General features: G+C 36.1%; 4 protein-coding genes across 5 annotated transcripts in view; 3 read left to right on the top strand and 1 right to left on the bottom strand.

The window, feature by feature from the left end:
* Positions 1–1,095: 1,095 nt before the first annotated feature.
* LOC125668714 (uncharacterized) lies at positions 1,096–3,746 on the bottom strand. Its single transcript, XM_048903064.2, has 7 exons — positions 3,530–3,746; positions 3,278–3,419; positions 2,913–3,100; positions 2,608–2,748; positions 2,004–2,093; positions 1,669–1,772; positions 1,096–1,563 (listed from the first exon to the last, which is right to left on the bottom strand). The coding sequence occupies exons 1-7, from the start codon at positions 3,684–3,686 to the stop codon at positions 1,372–1,374; spliced, it is 1,014 nt and encodes a 337-aa protein (XP_048759021.2). The 5' UTR covers positions 3,687–3,746; the 3' UTR covers positions 1,096–1,371.
* A 2,855-nt stretch (positions 3,747–6,601) lies between these two features.
* LOC125669597 (uncharacterized) lies at positions 6,602–10,208 on the top strand. Its single transcript, XM_048904208.1, has 7 exons — positions 6,602–6,686; positions 6,805–6,946; positions 7,076–7,263; positions 8,202–8,342; positions 8,520–8,609; positions 9,808–9,911; positions 10,017–10,208. Exons 1-7 carry the CDS (start codon positions 6,602–6,604, stop codon positions 10,206–10,208), a joined length of 942 nt encoding a protein of 313 aa, XP_048760165.1.
* An 8,213-nt stretch (positions 10,209–18,421) lies between these two features.
* LOC125670456 (uncharacterized) overlaps positions 18,422–25,292 on the top strand; it is a 9,902-nt gene continuing 3,031 nt past the window's right edge. The window contains exons 1-4 of the mRNA XM_048905645.1: positions 18,422–18,506; positions 18,596–18,693; positions 18,842–18,983; positions 20,162–20,349. Of these exons, the coding sequence (XP_048761602.1) occupies positions 18,612–18,693; positions 18,842–18,983; positions 20,162–20,349 (412 nt within the window). The 5' untranslated portion in view covers positions 18,422–18,506; positions 18,596–18,611. The remainder of the gene's footprint in view (positions 18,507–18,595; positions 18,694–18,841; positions 18,984–20,161; positions 20,350–25,292) is intronic.
* Positions 21,187–25,292, top strand: part of LOC125670455 (uncharacterized) — a 4,817-nt gene continuing 711 nt past the window's right edge. Inside the window, exons 1-2 of one of the 2 annotated variants that reach the window (XM_048905643.2) lie at positions 21,187–21,628; positions 22,245–25,292. The exon at positions 22,245–25,292 is cut by the window's right edge and continues 711 nt beyond it. In XM_048905643.2, coding sequence (XP_048761600.1) covers positions 21,409–21,628; positions 22,245–23,896 — 1,872 coding nt within the window. In that variant the 5' untranslated portion in view covers positions 21,187–21,408 and the 3' untranslated portion in view covers positions 23,897–25,292. The remainder of the gene's footprint in view (positions 21,629–22,244) is intronic. The other variant, XM_048905644.2, reaches the window with a different exon arrangement.

Genomic DNA, 25,292 nt, shown 5'->3' with positions numbered 1-25,292 from the left:
TCAACAAAATAAATTAAGTTTCCTTAGGTCAGAGATTTAATTCACCTTGAGCCAGACTTTAAAGTTGGGTTTCAATAACAGAAAGATTAGGCGAGAAAATCGTGCAGCAAAAGCTCGCACAATGCCTAGCTAATATATTAGTAGGGAAAAAGAAAAGTGGTCGAACCTTAAGGACCTTTACCACAACCCAATGTAACCTGTTCTTGGTGTAGATTTATAGTGCAGACTGCCCAGTAGGGCCCTGCTACACTAGGTTTGCTGAATAGCCGCGTTCACGTTTATATATCCCCTTTAACCAATCAAACTCAACTTTACAATCTCCCGCACCACAAATGAAACACGAAATCTGAAACGTTTAAAGCTAAGACTTTTGACCAATCAGAAACGTTGTTTTAGAAATAATTTCGAGAGAATTGTCAAAATGGAGGACCACTTCCTGTAAAAAATCAAGTGCTTTCTCAAAACAAAAAAGTGGACATAGTGAAACACACGGATTAAGGGCAGGAAAAATAATTGAACAGTAAAGGTAACATTATTTACGTTAGATAAGGAAATATTTAGACACGTTTTGGAATTATGAAAATCAGAACTATTACACAGATATCGAGAAACAAGCTGTAGTAATTCGATAAATACTGGTACATCTTTAATTGTTCAACATTGTTATCGAAAAGACATTGCAGAATGGACAAAATGTTCACCCCTGGTCTGTTCTAGACGGTCAAATTTTCACTTCTGAACTAAACTGAAATGCCTTAGTGTGCACTAGTTCACTAGATATGCGTAAACTAAACCCCTGCATTAGACTATAGTTAACACGCGAAATAATCCTGTATAAATGTTATAAGTTTCCTCCTATTTGCAAAAGCACTATACAATTTACCGCTTCAAATTCCAACTCGCACGAGGCTGTGCGAGCTAACTAAGTTACTCAAAGACCACCTCTTGCGCACACAATAATTTCAGATTGTCTTTATCCAAATATAAACTAGCAATGCCAACATTATCTTCATCACTGTTCATTATCTTCACCTTTTCATCAAGTTATACACACATCTATTAAAGGAATGTCCTATTCCATCAACTTTCGTAATTTGCTGTTCCTATATGCTACTCAAGTTCATAGCGTGGATTCGCAGTACCCGAAAAACTAAGACATTGCATTGAATCAGTTAATTAAAGACTCTTCGGTCGAATCGACTAACCTTGCGTGTATTAAACACCGTCTTCGATGATGCAACAATACCAACTGAGGTAAAATAGGATCACTTACTCTGATTTCAAAGCTTTTTAACATTGTTTCATTTAGCTTCTCAAATTTGTGCCTTTACCCACTCAATAGTAACATTCAAGTAATAAGAATTTATCAATTCAAACAAAATCTTGGTAGATTTTATCTGCCAGCATTGTGTAAGACGTTGGTTTATCAGTGAAGATTATTGTCTCCCCTGACTTCCCTGTCAGCGTCTTTGTCGTTGTGTCAATGCTGTATGTAACGTTCTGAAGTTCTCCAGAGACTGTCAGAGTTGGCGACATCACCATCTGAGGATCACCTGTAATTATCTGTAAAACAAAAAGATAACAAATTAATGAAGCAACCAGAAATATAAAATCCAAGGGCAACTTCCACTTTCACTTTTGAGTGGATACTCTAAATCCATAACATACCTGTGTGAGTATAGTTCCGTTGATGGCGTCTTCATACAGGAGCTGTAGATTCTCTATACTCTTAGTCAGGTCACTCAAACTCTTGGCAACACCAGTACCACATACTGTACAGAATATTAATTATATGTGAATATTCCTAACAAAGAAGAGCGAAGACTTTTAATCAATGAATACCGAAAATCGAAACATTTCCAATAAAGACGCTCAGTTTGATTTTTCACTTCATCGACTTGAAAGCACTAACACAAGCCAGAAATAATAATTATCATTTGTTGTAGAATGTAATTAAATTCGAATTGAAGTAATCTAATTATAAGATTAGCAGTTTTACTTACCATTGGTAATTATTACAGTCGCATCATCCGAATTCAATTTTTCACATGCTAAACAGGCAGATCGCTTTCTTCTCCAGAATTTGAGTTTGCCTGTTTGAATGAGTAAATCAATGCAGAAAGATGAAATGAGTGAAAAGGACAGACAGAAATCGTTTGTACATACAGTTGATAATATACAATGTACTATCAAAAACGTGTTAATATTCATAAGTTTACATCCATTATTTTCTGTTGATAATGTTTACTGTAATGAAAGGTGAAGATAACGAACAGTGATCAATCTCATAACTGCCGTAAGTAATATAAAAAATAGAGAGTTCGGCAAACACGGACCCCTGGGTATACCAGAGACGGGATCAGGTGCCTAGGAGGAGTAAGCATCCCGTGTCGACTGGTGACACCCGCTGTGAGCCCAATTTCTTGATCAGGTAAACGGAGAACCCCCCGCACCACCAACCCGCCTGCCAGCAGCCTGCCTCGATCCACAAACCGACCACACGCAGAACAATCCCCGTGCATCGATCCATACGCAGTTGACAATATGTTGCATACATGTATGCAGATACAAACTACATGTTTTAAAAATGTCATAAACATTACTTACTCAGTTCACTGCCAATATTTCCTACCAAATTGTTTAAATTGTGTTCTAAGAAGGATGGAAGATTTGAAAGAGAACTCTTCAAATTCGCTAAATTTTTCTCAAAATTCACGAAAAAGTTTGTGAGATCCTTAATTTCTTTATCTGAAATTGAAAACAAAATCATATTATGTATCATAACAATGTTGAAGGAGAGTTAAATGATTTTCAAAATTAAGGAAAAGGTTTGCGATGTAAGTTTCCTTTTTTGGGACTATAGTAAGTTAATCTTTTGATAAATATTCTTCTATGCACTGCTAAGTACTTACTGTTCACTAATGAACTAAAGGTTCCCTTTAATGTTCCCACTACCGGACCTAATTTCTCTCCCAGAAACTTCTGTACATTGCCTTTTGACAGAGAGTCCACAATGGTATTTGCTAGTTTCTCACCCTCTGAAATCGGGATACTTAGAACTGACACTATCTTTTTGACTCCAGAGTTTTTCCCAGTTCCTCTGTAAGATTAGTGGACATAGAAGTGAAGTAAGTTCATAAAATGTACATGACCAACGAAATTTCTTTTCATTAAAACGTAACGTGTCAATCATGATTACCAAGAGATAAAGGATATAAAAAAGTAGATTCATTCCTCGATTTTTTTGATGAGGACGATGATTATAATGATGCTATACCTGGGACAAGAAGCACACTGATCAATGGTTGCGTTGATTTTCACCATACAGTCCTCATTCAGGGATGTAATTTGTTGTGTCAGCTTCTCAAAATTTTCGGTGACCACGACAGCTAAGTCTACTCTGACATTTTTGTCAAATTCTGAAATAGAAAAGCAAATAATCATACAAGGTTTAGACTACATTTCATATACTTTGGAAAAAACCTTTCTGCTTGATGTAGCAAATCTCTGGGTCACTACGGAAAAGTACCTTCTAAGTCTCCTTTAGACATACGAACAGCAAAACATCTCGTGGCAATAAAGATCAGAAAACAGCTTCTGATTATCAGCAACATTTTGTCCTTCAACAAAATTCCACCTAGAAATATACAGAAGAGTGAGTTATAATTCGAAGTCGAATAGTACATGCAAATGTACAAAGAACGTTTGTTTAAAGACTACCAATACCTCTGTATTAATACTTGTCTGCAAGTGAACACCGCGATCCTCTTTATATACGCTTGTCCTGTTTACAAAAATGTTGATCAACGTACGTGAGTCTTGTTTTCTGTGTGCTGTTCTGAGGGTGAGGTGTGACATTGTTTGTAAACAAAACGCCGTACGGACTTTGGTGCTAGTTTAATCACTTCATGGATACTTTAAGCTGATGAAATATACTTCTGTATTGATGGCATATTCGGAATCAAGTGAATGTATTAGTAATCTAAACTGAAAGACAAAAATATGGCAGATATGGTTTAAAAGCAATTGAAATATACTTATCAGAATTCTATCTTTTATTTCGATTCCACGTGTTTTGATATCTTTTATCACACATTTACCTCAAATATTACATTGTGTGTATATCTATAATGTGGAAGATTATGAAAATTTTAGTACGTACTCTTTATTCTGTAAACTATACTATATATTTTACATTTGTTATCTGCTAATGAAAATGTTTACTCGCCTTTCTTACATTACAGATACAGAGAATCGCTTTTCATTTAAGAAAATGCTGTAAAATTATTAATCATGTCATCAAACATAGATATTCTCTATGTAAGCATTGTTCCATAACCCCGTAAACAGAATTATGGAATGTGTCAGATTTGTTACACTTTGGACTTCAAAACGAATTTCATGGACTTCTTTATTGAATTGAGGGAGAAAATATGTTGTTTTAAAAACTCTTTAAAAATTCTTCGAAAACGAAATAAGAACAAAGATAATTTGTCTCCATCATCTGGAACGCCCTGACTTTATGACTGATATTAGGCACTAGGATTTAGGATTATTTATTGAACTTAACCGTACATATGTAAATACGATTTACTAATGCATTTACTAGAATTTAGAATTATTTATTGAACTTAATCATAAATACCATTCAATTATACAGAAACTATATTTCGTAACAGAATTACAAATGACCTGTTTCGGTATGAAATGATAGAAAAATATATATGGAAAGTGAAGATAACGAATAGTGATCAATCTCATAACTCCTATAATGAAAGGTGAAGATAACGAACAGTGATCAATCTCATAATTCCTATAATGAAAGGTGAAGATAACGAACAGTGATCAATCTCATAACTCCTGTAATGTATCCAAGACGTTGAATTTTCAGACTCTGCATTACTAATATCATCTTTATTTTTACTTTTACTGTTCATGACAAGTTTTGGTTGCAAAGGCTTTCAAACGTAAAAAGGATATAAATCACATATTTTTATTTTTCGTTATTACAGTACCCTGGAAAAGCTAATTAGAGACTTTAAATACCGTAAATCAATTCTTTTCGAGATTCAAATGGAGTTAAATTCAACTATTAGCTATATAATAAACACTGTCATCGGACTAGTAATGATTCTGTTATTATGAAATTTTAGTAACTGAGTGAAAAGCTTTTTTAGAAAAACCACATTACCGATAAAGTGTGAAATATGTTTCTGAAATACAGGCCTCTCTCTCTCTTTCTCAATTTTGTTCATATCAAACTCATTTTGAATACAGTTATTGATCTTAATCTTAATGTGTTCATTCTATTATAAAATTCCCCATTATTATATCACCTTATTGCGAATGCAGATTTGAAGTTCAGAGAGTTACCAACTGTGAATTCGGTTCCCATCAACAGCGTCCTCAGCAAATCCTGTATGCATGTTATACACAAGCACGTGTATTTACAAAGGGAACTTAGCAGAACCTAAATTCATTATGAGATAGGTACCAAATACACAATAGTAAAAGGACCAAGTTCACAAACAGTATGAGTTGGCCATAATTCTTATGTTAATATAGTACATGTTGTACTTAAAAATTTTGCATTGAATATACAATGTCTCAAATACATGTACGTGGATTTTTCAACATTTTCTTTCACTGTGTGTCCGTGTGTCCAACGTGTGGTGCTGACGCACGTGACCTATTTCACGGACCAGTATATGGGGTCATGGATAGTCCAGTGTTTACGTGGTTAATGATTAATGTCATTGTGGTCATTTTATTTATAATCTGGTAAATTTTCTGTATACGATAAAAGCAGAGTAAACAGACATGGAAAACTATTGTGAGTGCGATAAATGTTACACATTTTAAAAAAAAAAATACAGAAAGACAATAGAAAAATTGCCTAATAAATTGTATATAATTATGTAATAGACAACAAATTCAAAAGGCATAATATCGATTCAAGTTGAGAAATGAAATGAAAATTGAAATCATTATCATTTATGTCTAAAACACCCAAAAATCTTATGGCCAAGGAAATTAATCTGTTATATAGATTAACAAGAGTTATAACATAGTGCCTAAACATGCATGAAAATGTTATAACAGTTCTCTTCTGGTAGAGAAATGCAAGGTAAAGTTTGTATCCAGTAAGCCAGTCTGGATGATTGGAAATCATTTTTTCTTCGCATTTAGAATTTCTTATGGTATTCCTAAAGTTAATCTTTGCAGAATCAAATTCATATATGTAAAATATCTGTGAATCATCCATCGGCAATACAAGACTTTATGGCTTACTGTTTACAAAAAAATGACAATTTCTCGGGTCGTGTAATGCCTCACCCTCAGGACATCACAAAGTAAATAGGATATACTTACGTCTATCAACTTTTTTCCCCCTGTCAACAGGGCAATTATATATATACATATATATATAGAGAGAGAAAGAAAGCATTGCGGTGTTCACTTGTAAGCAAAAGCTAATACAAAGGTATTAATAGTATTCTCCAAAACAGTATGGTATGTAGCGTTTGACTTAGAATGATAGTGTTACGGTAGCTTTCATCACGTTTTCTATTACAGGTAAAGTTTTCTTTTCAAAGACATTATGTTGCTGATGATCAGAGGCTGCCTTCTGGTTTTTATTGCCAAGGAATGTTTTGCGGGTTCCATGTCTAACGGAGATTTAGAAGGTAGATTTCTAGTACCTCAGTGATTATTTCAATCTCGAAGTGTTACACGAAGCATAACGTTTTCTTAAAACATATGAAATATTCTGCGAAAGTTATCCGATATCATATCGCATTCCAGGATTCGATAAAAATGTGCGAGCAGAATTAGCCGTCATGGTCGCTGAAAATTTTGAGACGTTAACACAACAAATTACGTCACTAAACGAGAATTGTATGGCGAAAATCAACGGAACCGTGGACCAGTGTGCTTCTTGTCCCAAGTAAGATATCGCCATGATGAAATTATCAATGCTTGCGGTTATTGTATTTAGTATTAATAAATATTCAAATCAAAGGCATTTTTTTTAATTGATGGAAAGTTAGATAATTTCTGTCATTTTATTTTACAGAGGAACGAATCCAAATTCTGGAGTTGATAAGATAGTTGCAGTTTTAAGGATTCCGATTTCAGAGGGCGAGAAACTGGCGAATACTATAACAGACTCGTTGTCTAACGTTAACGTACAGAAATTTCTGGGAGATAAATTAGGCCCTGTCGTGGGAACACTGAAGGGGACATTTAGTTCATTAATCAATAGTAAGTATCGTACATTGTACAGATTGACCAATAAATGAGCAAACTACTTCCACAGCTCTAAGATAGAATATAAAATGAAAGGAAAAGGAGCGCGATCTTTTGAGAAGAACGTAATTATAAAAAAGAAAGATATATTGTGTTGAAGTAGTTCCACCCTCATGTGACGTCATAAGATTTTACAAAATCAATTATTCATATAGGTTCATTCATGATAGGAACATGAATTTAATTTGAGTAAAGTCCAATAATTATTGTAAAAAATCTTGTTGAACATAAAATATTTCAAAAATCTAAGTTATATATAAATAATCAATAACATGTTTCAGAATGTTGAATCCAAGGGCAATACATACATCCCCAAATGATTGACGACGTTTATTAGAGATTAAGGTTATTAGAAAAATAAAAATGGTAGCTTATCTCTCAAAAGTTTTGCCGCAAATATCGGCAATATTTCAAGAAAAAACGTCTATATGCTGTTTGTATGATGGGTTTACATGACTATTAGTTATGGAGGTTCCAGGTGATTTGTATAATCGGTTTCCATCGTGTATGTAAATTTATTTACAAACATCCTTACATTTATAGTTTGTAGAATAAAAAACGATATAGGTTTTTATGCTTTGAATAATTTCCATACAAAGCAATAATCTATTACGTAAGCATACATGTAAGGTCCTACATGAGGATGTATGAATATCATCAAAATACCAAGGAATGATATTGCATGTGTTTACAAAACATTACTGAAAGTAAATATTCATTTATTGTGACCATAAATCAGTTCTATTGTAAGTAAAAGAAATATTTAAATTATTGATATTGTGAACGTATTCAATGTTGAAGAAGTGTTCACCATAACAGTGTTTTATGAACTATATAAAATTATGAGATTGATCACTGTTCGTTATCTTCACCTTTCATTCATTTCTTTTCAGATAAAGAAATCAAGGATCTCACAAGCTTTTTCGCTAATTTTGAGAAAAATTTAGCAAATTTGAAAAATTCTTTTTCAAATCTTCCATCGTTTTTAAAACGCAATGTGAATAATTTGGTAGGAAATATCGGAAATGAATTAAGTAAGTATCGACTGATTTACATGTATCTGTTAATTATGAGAAGAATACACACAATTTTCAGACACCTAAATTGATGTCAAGAAATCAATGTTTACATGGTTAAATCACCACGAGGTGTATCAAAATCATGTTCCCATCTAGAAATAGTCTGATGAACACAAGTTTTCCTTCAAACAGGCAAGCTAAAATTCTGGAGAAGAAAGCGATCAGCCTGTGTAGCCTGTGATAATTTGAATTCAGAGGATTCAGCTGTAATAATTCGAAACGGTAAGTGCATTTAGATATTGGAAAATCAAACTGATCACTTTCTTTAAAAGTATTGGAACTCTAAATATTAGGACGTTGATTGGAAAACGGACTGTCCATTCAAAATTTGTTTAATTATCAGTAATATTTAAAGGGAAAGGCAACCCTTTCATGAGTAAAATATTACTTATTGATATCGTAAATGACTTTAAAAACAAACAGATTAAGAACTAAATCATTATTAATCCATCATATATCTAAAATTACTCGCCGTTAAGAGAGTGGCCATTGACGTTTGATTTATGAAGTCATACCGTCGGTTCCGGTTTATTTCATCAGCAGCACTGTAAACATGACAAGTCGCGAACAGATAAGTTTGGAGCAGTATAAATTTGATGCCGTTCTTTCGCAAGAATAAATTAAGAAAAGGCGTTCAGTCGAGTCGCAAACCAGGCAGACGGTACACATTTCTTCATACAAATGTCTCGAACCTCAACTTGTCATTACGCAAATGATGGATCCAAAGTTTACATAGACTTTTCTTTTCAAATGACTTGGCTGGGTCAGTAATTTCGAGAAGAAAAAACCCAATTTTTTTCACATCTTCCTTCGCATTAGTGTAATTAACTGTTTGATAGGACATCAACCTATTCATTCGTAAAATCTAACACATGCACATCTTTGATGATCTTAGAATCTCATCAAAACCGGAACAAATGGTGTGACGTCAAAATTATTGATTTTTGTGGTCTCTAATACAAAAGAGTTCCACATCATGGCAGCCTCTATAGATGGCGGGAGTTTCAATTTTTTAACGTTTTCAAATTAGTAGTGAAGCCTATCTAGGATGTACAAGTATATTAACAGAATAACGTCACAAATTTTTATCATATAATTAATCCTATCATTTCTCCTGTAAAATTATTTTGGGTTGCCTTCCCCTTTGATATTTGACTTAAGTAAGAAAAAACAAAATAAAGTTTTGGTACACAATGCAGTGCTTGTACATGTATCTACCATTATGAAAATGTATAACAGTGCAAAACTATTGTTTAAAACTTTGAAAATACTCGTCATAACTTTTTTTAAATTCAGGTGTAAATTGTAATACACAGCTTCAAAAGAAATTCGAAGCGTTTTTCTGTAATTGCAATGACCAAGAGAACCTCAAACACATAAATGATGCTTAATTACTTGAATGCTAATCCATTTTTCATAGTATGTGGTGCCAGTGTAGCCAAGAGTTTGAGTGACCTGACTAAGAGTATAGAGAATCTACAGCTCCTGTATGAAGACGCCATCAACGGAACTATTCTCACGCAGGTGCGTTATGGATTTAGAGTATCCACACAAAAGTGAAAATGGAAGCTTCCCTTGGATTTTATGTTTCTGGTTGCTTCATTAATTTGTTATCTTTTTGTTTTACAGATAATTACAGGTGATCCTGAGATGGTAATGTCGCCAACTCTGACAGTCTCTGGAGAACTTCAGAACGTTACATACAGCATTGACACAACGACAAAGACGCTGACAGGGAAGTCAGGGGAGACAATAATCTTCACTGATAAACCAACGTCTTACACAATGCTGGCAGATAAAATCTACCAAGATTTTGTTTAGGAGGATAGAAATTTTATTTTATAAATGTTAGACGATTTTTATGTACGTATTATGTAACGTGATTAGTTTTAGAAATAAAATAGAGAAACATGTTTAATTTTACATCTTTTTACATCCGTGTTTGCACAGACGCTTGCATAATCGGAAGGCCTCGGAAACCAGGCGGCTGCTTCAGAAAACGCTCAGCATTTTAAAGGGAGAGTCACGAGTCTTTCAGAGGAGACCTTAAAACAGAAGCAGGCGTTGGCGTAGTAACGAACCCTGCTATACGACCCTGCGTCATGCATAAATCTGAATTCGTGGCACTTCACATACAGCTGGTTAGGTCTCAATATGAGTGAACAGTCTCAAAAGGACTTAAAACTACCACAAAAATTGCAGGAATCCTATCTACAGTGTGTAAAAACTGTGCTCGATGGGCTTAATTTTTTGTGTGTGATTGGGCCTATTTTTACCATCATCCTTCACTTTCTCTTTGCTCTATCACCGTCACAATCTCTACTCAGAGTTATCGTTCCTTACACTCACTTACACCTCTGTTAACGTCTCAAAATAAGCAATGTTATTCCACATGTAAACCCACTTTTTTACGGCTAATAAAACTAAGAACTATTTCATAAAATATCGGGAAAATGTAGGACAAGCAACTGTTTGTAGATTTTTTTTCCATTACTATACATTCTTCATGTACCTATGTATAGGCCTGGTGCAATAGAACTACCCAATATCCACGTTTCAACCCAAATCAATGCTTATTGTGTCATAAAAAGACTTGACATCTCCTCAATATTTATTTATTTACGTATATTTTTGTAACTGTAGTCAAAACCATACGTTATTTGAGCATACGTGTCATTTTACAAAAATCTTGTAAAACCCTGAGACGTTGACAGAGGTGTAAGTGAGAGCAAGGAACGACAACTCTGGGTAGAGATTGTCGCCGTCATTGACATCAAGCTAGTTTGTCCATCAAGTGGAATGTATAGCCGTTAACCTTTTAATCAATTAGATGCAAATACAGCAATCAAGAAATTAAGTTTAGCATTTGACAAAGTATCTTTGGAGTGAATTACAAACATATGGTATAACCAATAATTATTTTCAATAGCTCAGCAGTTCTTTAAGTAAGTAATGTATAAAACATGTTATCATCTAGGTCAAGTATACATGTTGGTGCGCTGTATACCTCAGAGATCTATTCTGGGATTTTTGTCTGATGTAAATGATGCTGCATAAAATATCTTATCACCATGTAGATTATATGCTGATATAACTGTATGTAACATGCTGAAAAATAATGTAGAGTTTCATCAAGCTATTTTTTAAGAACGGTAATTGAAATGGATTCCTGATACTGATGTATATTTAATTGCTGTGATAAAATTTAGAAATTCATTTCAAAATTAAGGATTATCTTCCTCACGCATAGCTCTTATCCTTAGACGAATTTGACTCCACTTCTTTGGCACACTGTTTTCTCCTATAATAGCTCTAAAACTTCATTGTTATTTCGGATTTCAAACATTTCGGTTGAGCATCACTGAAGAGACATTATTTGTCGAAATGCGCATCTGGTGCATCAAAATTGGTACCGTATAAGTTTTACATTCCAATACATCAACATCTTGGTCTTTTTCCCTCTTACAATTGGTCTGAGCATATCAAGAGTGCATATAGAAAAAAGAAAATTAAGTTCAATCTAAGTAAAAATAATCTAAAATGTAAATTGCATTTATCAGACAAGTTCCGGAATATTCGTCAGAATTTTGGATGGTTGCATAGGCGTAGCTTGGGTTCGAATATTACCGAGGCAGCGTAAAAGGTGTTTTTTTTTTTACCGAGGCAGCTGCCTCGGTTACCTCAATGGAAGCTACGCCACTGGGTTGTTGTCTTCTGGATTGAATTACAAACATATGGTGTAACCGATAAATATTTTCAATAGTTCAGCAGTTATTCAAGTAAAAAGTTCTTGATGTTGAAAAAGTAGAAAAAGTTCAATTGCACGCAGCAAGAATCCCCACAGGTCTTCCAATTTCGGTATCCAGGGATACTTTATACTTCGAAAGGGGATAGAAACCTTTCGTGTCAGCGTCAAAGAACTAAGCTAACTACTATATACATGTGCAAGATTCATATTGCCAGGGAGATAACTTCAAACAAACGGGAAAATATTTCAAAATACAGTACTCGTAACAGCAATAATCAGACAAACCCAACGTGTTTAGAAATAGCAAAGATAACGAAAGATAACTCTCACAAGGAATACAAAATTAAGAGATGGGCAAACACGCATCCTTGACATACCAGAGGTGGGATCAGGTGAACATGCCATTTGTTCCCGATACGTTGATTGATTGTATATTGTTTAACGTCCCTAGATAATATTTCACTCACATGGAGACGTCACCATTACCGATGAAGGGCTGCAAAATTTAGGCCTATGCTCGGCGCTTACGGCCTTTGAGCAGGGAGAGATCTTTATCGTACCACACCTGCTGTGACACGGGACCTCGGTTTTTGCGGTCTCATCCGAAGGACCGGCCCATTTATTCTCCTCTTACGACAAGCAGGGGGTGCTAAGGACCTGTTCTAACCCGGATCCCTACGGGATTTCCCGATACAACTAGAAATGGATTTAGTTAAGCTTGATAACGAAAGAAACAGTCTCTCTTAGTGGATTTCGTAATACGGTGTAATATATCCAAAAAAGTAAATTCAAAACCGTCCAAGTATTTCCCATGTGGCATCCGAATCATTGAACTTGGTAGGCGGAGTAATTGCACTCACTTTTCAGTCATGACAGGCTGTATAATTTCTCTCTACTGGATATGGAGTGTGCAATGTCGAGCGAGGGCAGTTCTTGAGACCCGAAAGGCGACACGGACGAAATTTATATCAATAGACTAAATGTGAAAAAAATTAAATATTGCCAATTAATAATCAAATCCGATAGTACCGTATTTCTAAGTACGTTATTTTAAAGAATAAGATACTAAGTAGTTTAAAATGTAATTTGACCTTCACCTCTTCCGTAGTCTGGGTGACCATTGGGGCGCCAACGAAAACTTCCTAACTAGCTCTTTTTACTCCCGTCTGTTGTCTGCTATTCTGAGAGTATTGCTCAGTTTTAGGCCTGTCCAATCTGCGATGCTGTCCCCCCAACTCTTCTCACTCCCTGTACTATGTCTTGCAGGATCGTCTTGACAAGTCCTGATAATCGTGAGACGTGCCCGTACCACTTTAATTTACGGTGTTTTGGTTTTTCACTGCGGTCAAGAGGTCTTCACAGGGCTCGTTAGCTTGTTTAATCCTGTTCCTGACTTCTTCATTCGTGATGTGATCTTTGTAGGAGATGCAGAGAAGTCAGCGAAAGCATCTCATCTCAAAGGCCTGTATCCTTCTTTCAATGTCTGCTGTTAGGGTCCGTGATTCACAGGTGTACAAGAATATGGATATGACCAAGGAGCGCATCCTATCTGATCTTTGAGCTGAGCGTAATGTTCCTGTCCTTCCATATATTCTTGAGTTTGGTAAGTAAGCGCTGTGGTGGTTTGGGCAATTATAGCGAGTATCTCAGGTTTTTACCCTTTGTCGCTGACAATGGCTCCGAGATATTTGAAGTTGTTGACAGTGGCCAGCCTCTCACCGCTCACTTTGATGTCAGTGCTGATGCCTTTGGTGCTGTTTGTCATCAGTTTGGTCTTTTCTGCATTGATCTGCATTCCGTAGACTGTAGATGTTTTCTCCAAGAGTTCTACAAGGTTCGCAAGTTCTTCTCCTGCAAGGCCGTCTATGTCATCGGCAAAACGCAAGTTGGTGATTGTTCTGCCGTCAATGCTGTCTGTTCCACTGTAATCTTCTTGTGCGTCAGCCATGATCCTCTCCAAAAGGATGTTGAATAAGGTAGGGAAAACAGGCATCCTTGCCACACTCCGACTGTGGTATTGAACCAGGCCCCAATACTGTTGTTGAAGTAGACTGTGCTGATCGCTTTGTCATAGAGGTGTTCGATGAATCTGACCAAGTTAGCATTGATGTTGTATAGCTTCATGGTGGCCCATAATGCTGCATGCCATACTCTGTCGAACGCCAACAAAGACGTGGTAGAGGTTTTGTTGGTGTTGGAGGTACCTTTCGCACAGTATCCTGATGTTGAAGATTTGCTCTGTTGTGCTGCGCCCTATTGTAAAGGCTGCTTGTTTTTCAGCAATCACTTTCTCTGCTTGTGGCTTCAACCTATTCAGCAGTATCTTCAACATGCCCTAGATTGGGTGGTAAAGAAGGTTGATGGTGCGGTAATTCTTGTAGTGTTGTAGGCTGCCTTTGGGGGTGTGATGATCAGAGATTATGTCCATGGTGTTGGTCTTTCTCCTGTCTGCCAGATCTTGTTGCAGATGATCAGTAATGCACTAGTCATTGTTTCTCCTCCTACCTGGACTAGTTTTTAGAACCTTTGGGCCCTTCTGTTTCTCAAGGTCAAACTTGAGTCTTGTCTGTCCTTGTTTCCTGGCCTTCTTCAAGTGGAGTTTGAAGGTCATCATTACGAGTTCATGACCACTTCGGATGTCTGTTCCTGGAAAACTGCGAGTTCTTGTGATGTTCACACTGAACTAGAAGCTTCTCTTCACCATAATGTAGTCTATCTATTAAAACCTTATCTAAACTTAGCATGCCTTTTTACGTGGCATGATTGCTTCTGAACATCAAGACCATAGTTTCACTTGATTTGTGTTTGCAGGGAATTGGCTTCCATATGAATGCCTTTTATACAAAGAGTGAAAAGAATTTTAACTAGATTATTGCAGGAAAATATACACATTTTTATACAAACTAAAACCATTGAAAAGTCGAAATTAAAAGAAAAATGTAAAAGTATTGCGCGATTCGATTGAAAGAAACCTCTGCATACAGTGACAGCGGTGCAGCTGACTGAGATGTTACATATGTATGTAACCATAAATAAAACCCGTGTAGATATGAACCAGGTTTTCAAACACAGTTCCCCCAATTTTTTGTCAGCTTTTCATGAATTTCGACCCCAAGGCAGGGGTGCCCCTAAAACATACTGTTGTAAATTGTTCTTTAGATTGTAACATATCAAAATACCGAAAGAAATCTTAGGGGCAGGGGTGCCTTGAATGACGTAAAAATTTATGTCAAACTCGGTGCTTAAATGAGAAAAATGCTGCTTAGACCAACTTTGAAGGTTAGTTTCAACATTGTAGATAATAAATTATAAGTTCGAAATGAACAAATGAAAAATTCATATATGATTATGTACGAAAGAAAATAACTAAAGAAACTTGATATAGCAATGTGACTTAATGTATATAAGTTGTATGTTATCTGAGCATATAAATGCGTTTTTGATTTTTCTGTGTATGTGTGTGTGTCTGTGTGTTTGTGTATAATTATCTTCAATTGCAGTTAGATGTATCTTTTATAACATTGTAAAGAATGTAAATGTTGTAAAATCTCTCAAAAGAGGAAATAAAGATAGAAAGAATGAATGAATGAAAAGGAAAAACACGGACCACTGGAAACACCAGAGGCGGGACTAGGTGTCTAGGAGGAGTAAGCATTCCCTGTGTGGGCCTTTATCTTAATGAGGTAAACGGAGTAATTCGTAGTAAAAACCAGTGTGTAAAGAACGGCCCAACAACTGGTATTAAACACAATGAACAATGATTCGTTGCACCAAAGAAAAAGGTGAGAATCAACAATATTTATTTCATAAATTTTGAATAATTTGTCACAAAGATAATTTAATGCAATCGAATATGTTTTATATATATATATGAAGAAATAATTACATGTAGAAGTGTCTTCTTCATTTACACATTGTAATAATATGCGCGTGTGTAACTCTATGAAGAAACACAGCTATTACTAGAATGTCAAGTTCCAGAAGTTGAGAATCGCCACGTTTGAAAATGCGTTCTCTCAAGATCAAACATGAAGTAAACAATTAATTTTCAACTATGAATTTGTAAATACTGAATCCAAAAAGTAAAGAAAATTCGCAATTATAAAGTCACAATTAATGAATTATCTTTTATAAACCCTATATCAAACGCATGTATATGACAACATGTCCAATATGGCGTATCATTGACGTTTCTTCTGCATCAGAGTCTTAGTTTGTATGAATAACATGCATTCGTCGTTTATTGTAAAATCCAGGTTGTGTCATAAGGATACGTCCAAAACTAGGGGTGTAAAATGAAAAAGATAACTGAGTTATTATCCCGATACCGCTGCTTGGACAAAAGGCAAATGCAAAAAATACATTTCAATTCATCTCTATTAAATCATCACGCAATAAAAGATGAAATTAGGAAATATGTAATCAAATATTAACGTTGTCTAAATTGTATTCGCCAGCTGTAACAACCTCATGTTGGCAACTTCGGCCCACAAAACCCCTCCAGAAGATGGACCTGGACTAGCCCAAATGGAGATCACCGCAAATGCTGCAGGATTGCGCAAGAGTAGCAACACTCCCTCGGATTTCCATTTTATCATTTTAATATCATGCATCAGTGACATGTTTTATTGTTGCAAGAAAAAAAGAAACAATTAGCCCCAAAGTGATTAAGACCGGCTATCACAATTACAAAAATATATAATGACATTTGGAAAGAACTCAAACAGTACATGCATCATGCTACATCGTAGTAAGAGATCTGTTAAAAGTTCCCTCCTATACCCACATACTAAAGGCACTGCGATGAATGAAAAACAACTTATCTCATTCATGTTTGACCTAAAGTCATAAACTACGATGAATATAGATGAGCTTTATGTAAAGACTAAAACCAAATCCGGCCCAATAGGTGTTTTCTTTTGTTATCCTGAATAGACCCTTCATTCGTGACTCGCGTACATTTAATTGATTACAGGTAATTAATGCATGTCAATGATGCAAGTATGTTTCCAACTGTTTTCGTGCTTGGGGTAAACCTTTTAAATTAATGTTAACATAATTAATGTCAACGAATTAATGTTACTTTAATGTCATTTGAATTAACCGTTTAATTGATAAATCGTGGGGTGGGATGGGTGGTGGAGAAAAAACATTTTTTTTTTGTTGCAAATTTTCCCGCCATCTTCGAAATCGTGAAGGGGGGGGGGGCAAGCGTTCATTTTTCACTACATAGGTTGAAGGTGAATTTATCAGTTCAATCTTACATTCTTACCATTCAACACGTCTATCAAGAACAAGAGGGGGTACCATCTAAAACGAATTCAGTAAAGCCCTGGCAGTGGCTAACGAAAGCTGAGGATACATACGTACACTGTGCTAGTCATTATTTTAGAACTATCTGTTTCCCCCGCTTCTTCTATGTGTATACATGCCTGTATATGTTCAGTTAGTACGAGTTATGATGTTTAACTGTCTAGTTCAGATGATAAAGAATAGCACCAAAGTCGGCTAATCAGGTCGGCTAATCAGGTCAGACTGGTTTAGTAAAAAACAAACACGATAATGAATCACTAGCTTCTCCTCAGTTACCTTTCTCTGTTTAGTGATCCGTATTAGAGGTTAATAATGTAAAGATATAGAAATGAAAATAAAAACAATGATGAAAGGTTTAGAGTTTTTTCTTTTAAATCCTTCGAAAATGAAATACGCTCAGCTAAGAACATATATGTGTAGTTATTTTCAGAAATTCGACGCTCATATGATATAGATATTTCTGTTAGCAAATGAACATGAACTGTTCAATAGTCAAAAATAAGAGGTAAACAAAAAATCTCCCTATTAAATATAATTATATTCATAACATTTTTAAAATGTTTGTTTTAAATGCACTTTTGGACTTAAAATCATAATCTATTTGAAGCAAACATTCTAGAATTTGAGCTAAAGGGGGGCTCGGTTATCAAAAACGATTTTTCCAAAATCACCCCAGCCCCCTTCCACTTGTTTACACAGAATGCCTTTATAATGATAACAACTTGGTGGTCTAATTGAAAATGTAAATGTTAAGTTAGTTTTTGGTAAATATTGGGAGGTTGAATGATTGTAGGACGTTTACAGATGGGAAGACCAATCTAAATGTTTTTTTCCGAATTGTTTTTGTACGTTTAGCAACGATTTCAGAAAATGTCGTATTCGCATAATTTCTGTGTTTATCTCTTCCGAATATTTCTTCTGCGTAAAGACTGATCCTGTTATTACCACAATTTAGATAGGTCTCCCCCAGGTCAACCTACGTCAATTTATCAACAAAAGCTCTCTCTCTATATATAAAGCAATTCTAAGTTCCCTTGTAGAGATAGAACTATCCAGAGGTATCCATGTCATTCTCTAAAGAACATATATATTTGCACATTTGTATATGCAGCGTTTCCTTGAACCTAATCGCAAGTTTTTTCTTCAGGTTTTCGAAAAACAAAATGATTCTGATGGTAAGAAGCTGTCTTTTGGCGTTTATAGCCACATGTTTGGCTGGCCCGATGTCTAAAGAGGACTTACAAGGTACGTCTCCATTGCCACAGGTATTTCTTTAGGGGGAGGGAATAATGTTTTAATGGGCTTTATCTTTTTCGTTTTTTTAAATTTGATATCAATATTGACCTTTCATGTCTTTGAGAATATATCTTACGGTGATAAAATTTAATTTAAGAATTTGACAAAAACGTGCGAGCAGATTTAGCTGTCATGATAGCAGAGAATTTCGAGAAACTAACAAAACAGGTTACATCACTAAATGAGGATTGTATGACTAAAATCAACGGAACCATTGACCAGTGTGCTTCTTGTCCTCGGTAAGTCATCATCATCATCATCATCATCATGAATATAAGTTGAAAGGCAAGATAGTGCAACTTATGTGTAATATCATCTTCGCGAGCCAAGTGTTCGATTCGCTTACTCTCATCTCCCAGAGATGAATGTAAGCAAATCTTGCGAAGATGGTGTAATCTTTATAACTAGCAATACTTTTAGACAGCATTTTCATATACTATGATATTTTTTTAAGCATATTTGAAGTGCGGAAAGGTCATTCTTTATTTTCAACCGACAAGTATTAAAGATATTGACACAGAAGAATCCATGTCTATTATTGTTATTAAAAAGATATGAGTGTGTATCATTTAATTCCATGGTTAATTTATGCTGAATATATTGTGTTGATACTGACAAAATTAGTTTATACAAATGAAACAAAATATTGTGTAACACTTTCTGAATTCTCCTTCAATGTGGAAACGAATAGACAAAGGAACACAATATTTACATTTCTAATGTTTTGCCTTAAATATCAAAAATTGTAATGATAGCCATTTCCTCGTGAATGCGTTGCAGTTGTAAATAATGCGCGTATGAATTTTGAAATACATAGCGTGTCTATCTTAACAGATGGGAATTCTGATGATCGATTGTAAATATCAGAAATCAATTTCATTTTTCAAAACACATGTGTTGAGGTTATGAACTGCACGCTTTACGTTGGCATACTTTATATCTACTCTTTTAAAATATATATATATATATATATATATATATATATGTGTGTGTGTGTGTGTGTGTGTGTGTGGATCACCACTTTGGACGACTAGGGCATGTCCTAATTCGCTCCGCTTTTAACATTGATTGCCAAGCCTAAAACCCAAAAATCATGTAGTCTGCGTTGTAAATACGTTTGTAGATTAGTGTAGTTGTAGTGCTAGATGTATTTATATGCAGGTTTTGTTATTATTCTCTGTTAGTATTGGCCACATTATGTCATTATTTTCGTTTGTCCTGAAGAAGGGACAGGTCGTCCCGAAAATTGGACAATCTGGATGTTCGTGTCGTTAGTCATTTTATTGCTTTGTATAATTTTTTTTGTATATGACCTTCTATCCACTTTTAGGTATCGGGTGTCTTTGGAACTTAATGCGCTTATATATATATATATATATATATATATATATATATATATATAATTAAAAATTTACAGGGGAAAAAATACCAATGCAGGACTTGGTAACATAGTCAGCATTCTGGGTAATCCGATTTCTGCGAGTCAAAAATTGGCAACTACGATTGCTGGTTCGCTGTCTAATGTTCTCGTTCAGCAGTTTCTAGGGAAAAGACTAAAACCTGTATTGGGAACATTGACGGGAACATTTGGTGCCGTAATCAACAGTAAGTACTAGTAATTAACAATGAAAGCAACATTTGGTGCCCTAACCAACAGTAAGTACTAGTAATTAACAACGAAAGCAACAGTTAGTGCCCTAATTAACACTAAGTACTAGTAATTAACAATGAAAGCAACATTTGGTGCCCTAATCAACAGTAAGTACTAGTAATTAACAATGAAAGCAACATTTGGTGCCCTAATCAGTATAAATATTTAATACTGAAAGGAAACTTTGGTTCCCCAATCAAAACAAAAAACCGAGGACTGAAGGGAACAGTTGATGTCATAATTAATAGCTACATGAAAGGTGAAGATACCGAACACTGATCAATCTCATAACTCCTATAAGCAATACAAAATAGATCGTGGGGCAAACACGGACCCCTGGATATACCCGAGGTGGGTGGGATCAGGTGTCTAGGAGAAGTAATCATCCCCTGTCGACTGGTCACACCCGCCGTGAGCTTTATATCTTGATCAGGTAAACGGAATTATCCATATTCAAAATCAGTGTGTCAAGAACGGCCTAACAATCGGTATGAAACAAGTCAGACAGCATTTAACCCAATGATAGGTTGTATCGTCATAACGACCATAGAATTTACGAAATGCTGACTTTAAACAAGACTGTTAAAACCCCATCACCATCAACTTGTTTGTCAGTAGCCTGCCTCGATTTAAAAACTGACCATACGCAGAACAAGCTCGTGCGTATCGAATCAGTTGAGAGATATAAACACCATATACAGGTGATAATGGACTATTTCTGCATAAATATGGGAATTTTACGATGGAGAAGCTGAAATTATCCCGTTTATCATAATGTTGAGTTGTCAGTTTGCCGTTAATATAGATTATTGAGATGGATATGAGATAATCTCATTTAATTGAGTGAATAGCATTATACAATAGGACTTAACTTGGTACAAGCTAACTTATTTTAAGAAAGTCAGCATCAGGAGGAGTTAACTAGTATTGCAACTTCCTCTTCCTTTTTGCACCCCACTCAAGTGGAAGGAACAACAGCACGTTAAGCACTTTTTCACAATCAAGGCCAATCCATGCCTCCAAAGAGAAAAAGAGATGGGGGAATGGTTTCTCCAGCCCGGGGCAGAGGACAAAAAAAGTCTCGCCACAACACTAGGCAGCAAAAGCCTGGAACTAAAGAAGTGAGAGATAACCAACCCCCCTTCCAGCACCAGGAATCTTCAGAGAGCGTGCCAGGGAGTGAGGCTGCACCAGATTTGGGGGAGTTTGTGCCTGCCAACTTTGGCAATATTGGTAACTCTGATTTTTCTTTAGATTTAAATGTTGCTGACTTCACCCCTGTACCAGAACTTAGCTACTTTGATAATGTAGGTCAACACATCCCTTTGAAACTGAAGCAAAAAATTTGGGATGGGCAATTTGTTGATTTAGGTTTGCTGTTAAAATCAGCAAAAGAGATTGACTATAGTTTGGGGGGTCAAGGCGAAATTAAAATCAGGGATGGAAAATTCTGCGTTGTCAGGTCTAACGATAGTTCATACCTGACAATTGATAAATGGACTAATGCCTTCATGATTTACATGAGCGTTATGTTGGAAAAATACAGAGCTCGGGCCCAGGAGTTTTTAAAATACATGCGAGATATCAGATTAGCTGCCACTAGATCCCAAGGCTGGTACAAATACGACGAGCAATACCGTCTCCGCAAAGCTAGCAATCCTGAATCCTCCTGGGGCATTATCAGTCAGGAATTTTGGCTACTATATGTGACCGGCCAGAGTCCATTCCATAGTCAAACTCAATTCAGTAATAATAAGCAATTTTCAAGTCAGAGCAGCACATCTGCTGTTACCCAATACTGCTATCATTTCAATCAGGGTAAAAAGTGTAATTTCTTCCCAAAATGCAGGTTCAAGCACACCTGTAGGAGATGCGGAGGAAAACATCCAGCCAACAACTGTTCTTCCAACTCAGCTGTATAAATTGGGCAAGACCCCTATAAGATTAGACAGAGTCATTTACTACTCACAAAATTATTCAGATAATCATTTTTTACGGGAGGGTTTTCAACATGGCTTTAAACTACAATATTCTGGTCCTAGATCACCCAGGTTTTCAAAAAATCTAACAAGTTTAGGCAGACAATATTCAGTTGCAGAGGAAAAGATTTGTAAAGAGGTTACATTGGGGAGAGTGGCAGGCCCCTTTATAGAACCACCTTTTCCAACTTTGCAAGTTTCTCCATTAGGCCTTGTTCCCAAGAAAGATGGCGACTACCGCCTTATTCACCATTTATCATATCCAGAAAATGCTTCAATAAATTATTTTATCGACCCAGAACAGAGTTCTGTAACCTATTCAACTATAGATGATGCTGCTGACATTATTGCCAAATTAGGTAGGGGGGCTTATCTTGCCAAGTCTGATATCAAATCAGCCTTTAGGTTGCTACCAATTAATAGCACGGATTTCGATTTATTAGGTTTTTGCTTTAACGATGCCTTCTATTATGACAAGATGCTTCCATTTGGGTGCAAGATAAGTTGTGCAATCTGGGACAGATTTGCATGCTTTCTGCATTGGTTGACACAGAATCGTTCACAAAATTCCTCTATTCTGCATTATCTGGATGACTTCTTTTTCTGCGGCAGAGAGCATTCCATAAGCAAAAATACCTTGGACACCTTTCTTTCCCTGTGCAGTGATCTGGGGGTCCCAATTGCAAATGACAAAACAGTATATCCAACCCAAGTTCTTACTTTCTTGGGCATCGAATTTGATACGGTGCAAATGATCATGAAATTACCATGGGAAAAAATTCATGAAATTAAACACAAAATTCTTGACATTATGACTTTTAGAAAGGTAACACTTCAGCAACTTCAGTCCATATTGGGGCTTTTGAATTTTGCATGTAGAGTCATAGCTCCAGGTAGGGCTTTCTGTCGACGACTAACCGATGCAACAATCGGCCTTGGCAAACCACATCACCATACCCGGGTAACATTAGAAATGAAAGCTGACCTCCAAGTCTGGCTCACCTTCCTTCAATCTTTTAATGGTATATCAGTCATTACAAAGAGCATATGGGTCAATAACGACACTCTCGAACTTTACACTGACAGTGCAGGGGGAGACTCGGGGGGTTTTGGTATATTTTTTGCAGGCAAGTGGGCATATGCTCAGTGGCCCAGTAGTTGGTTGGCACAAGGCCTAACCCGAGACATGACTTTTTTAGAGCTCTTCCCAGTCCAAGTAGCTATTGAAGTATGGAAGCATCAATTTGCCAACTACAGAATCTTGTTTTACATTGACAATATGGCAGTGGTACATGTTATCAACAAAACAACATCAAGGTCACCTAGGGTCATGAAAATTGTAAGAAAACTGGTTCTAACATGTCTCAAGCATAACATCTTAATTAAAGCAAGACACATACCATCTAAGCTAAATTCTATCGCGGATTGTCTCTCTCGTTCACAGTGGGGCAAATTCCGACGACTAGCACCAACAGCAGATCCATGGCCAGCACCACTTCCCAAGAACATTTGGGAAATTTAAAAAGTGAGGCAAACAGGCTTATCCAGGGTTCCCTCTCAGTCAACACATACAAAGCTTATCAAGGGGCTTTTACCAGTTTCAAAAAATTCTTGAGTAACTGTGGGATTGCAATGGTTTTTCCTATTCCCATTGACCACTTGCTTAATTTTATTGCTCATTTGTCCATTTCAGGTACAGCTTATAGAACAGCTGCATTATACATTAGTGCCCTATCATATTTTCACAAATTAAGAGGCATACAGGATAATACTCAATCATTCATTGTCAAAAAAGCCTTGCAGGGTCTGCACAAAAAGCGAGGTAACCCTGTAGATCCACGAATCCCATTAACCATATCTATTTTGCAACGTGTAGTATCAGCATTGCCATCAGTCTGTAGATCACCATATGAGGCAGCATTATTTTCCACAATTTTTTCAATTGCATATCACGGCTTGCTTAGGGTTAGTGAAGTCTTGTCTATCCATAGGGCACACATTTCCCTTACTAAGAACAATGTCAGCATTCTAATTCCAAGGTCTAAAACTGACCAAATTGGAAATACAACTACGTTGCAGATTTCCAAACATGCCAATTCTGATACTTGTCCAGTGCAATGGGTACTCAAGTTTTTGCGGTTGCGCCCTAACAGTGACTCCACCTTATTTTTCATCCATATGGATTACAAACATGTAACAAGATACCAGTTTAATTGCATGCTACAGAAAACACTTAAATTTAATGACATTCAGGGACATTTTAGGCCACATAGCTTCAGAATTGGGAGAGCCACAGATATGGCAAAACAAGGGGTTTCAGATTCAGAAATTAAATCTTTGGGAAGGTGGGAGTCAAATGCTTTTCAAAACTACATAAGATTATAATGTAATGGTTTGTTGAATGGAATACAGGCTAATTTGCCAAAAGTATTCCAGGTTTCAAGACAGTTTGGATAGTAGGATCGTCTATACCTTTTTGGGCTGGTGAAGAGGCACGGAGGAGACCGGGCGGAAAGAACCTCAATCTAGGGGTTGACATCTTTTGGAAGGGGATAAGAGGGCTAAAATGGCAAGACCTCGACAAACTGATAACAGAAGAACTCAAACATCAACCACAACCAGATGTATTGGTTATTCATGCTGGGTCAAACGATCTAACAACAGCTGGCAATACTGCACTTAGATTTGCACATGAAATTCAATGTAGCTTGTATCGCTACAATGCATTGCTACCAAAAACTTTGCTCATTTGGTCAACAATGCTTCCCCGTCTTTACTGGCATGGTGCACCTCTAGGTAAGGGTGGCGCTAAGATCGATCTAAAAAGACGCAAGGTTAATAAGGCTATTAAGAAATTTGTTACCTCTCAAGTTAACGGAGCTTGCATTGTTCATGACAGAAATATAAACGTCCATCAA

Source organism: Ostrea edulis, chromosome 4 (assembly GCF_947568905.1).
Source record: "Ostrea edulis chromosome 4, xbOstEdul1.1, whole genome shotgun sequence".
NCBI classification, from domain to species: Eukaryota; Metazoa; Mollusca; class Bivalvia; order Ostreida; family Ostreidae; genus Ostrea; species Ostrea edulis.
This window is presented reverse-complemented; position numbering and strand designations above follow the sequence as displayed.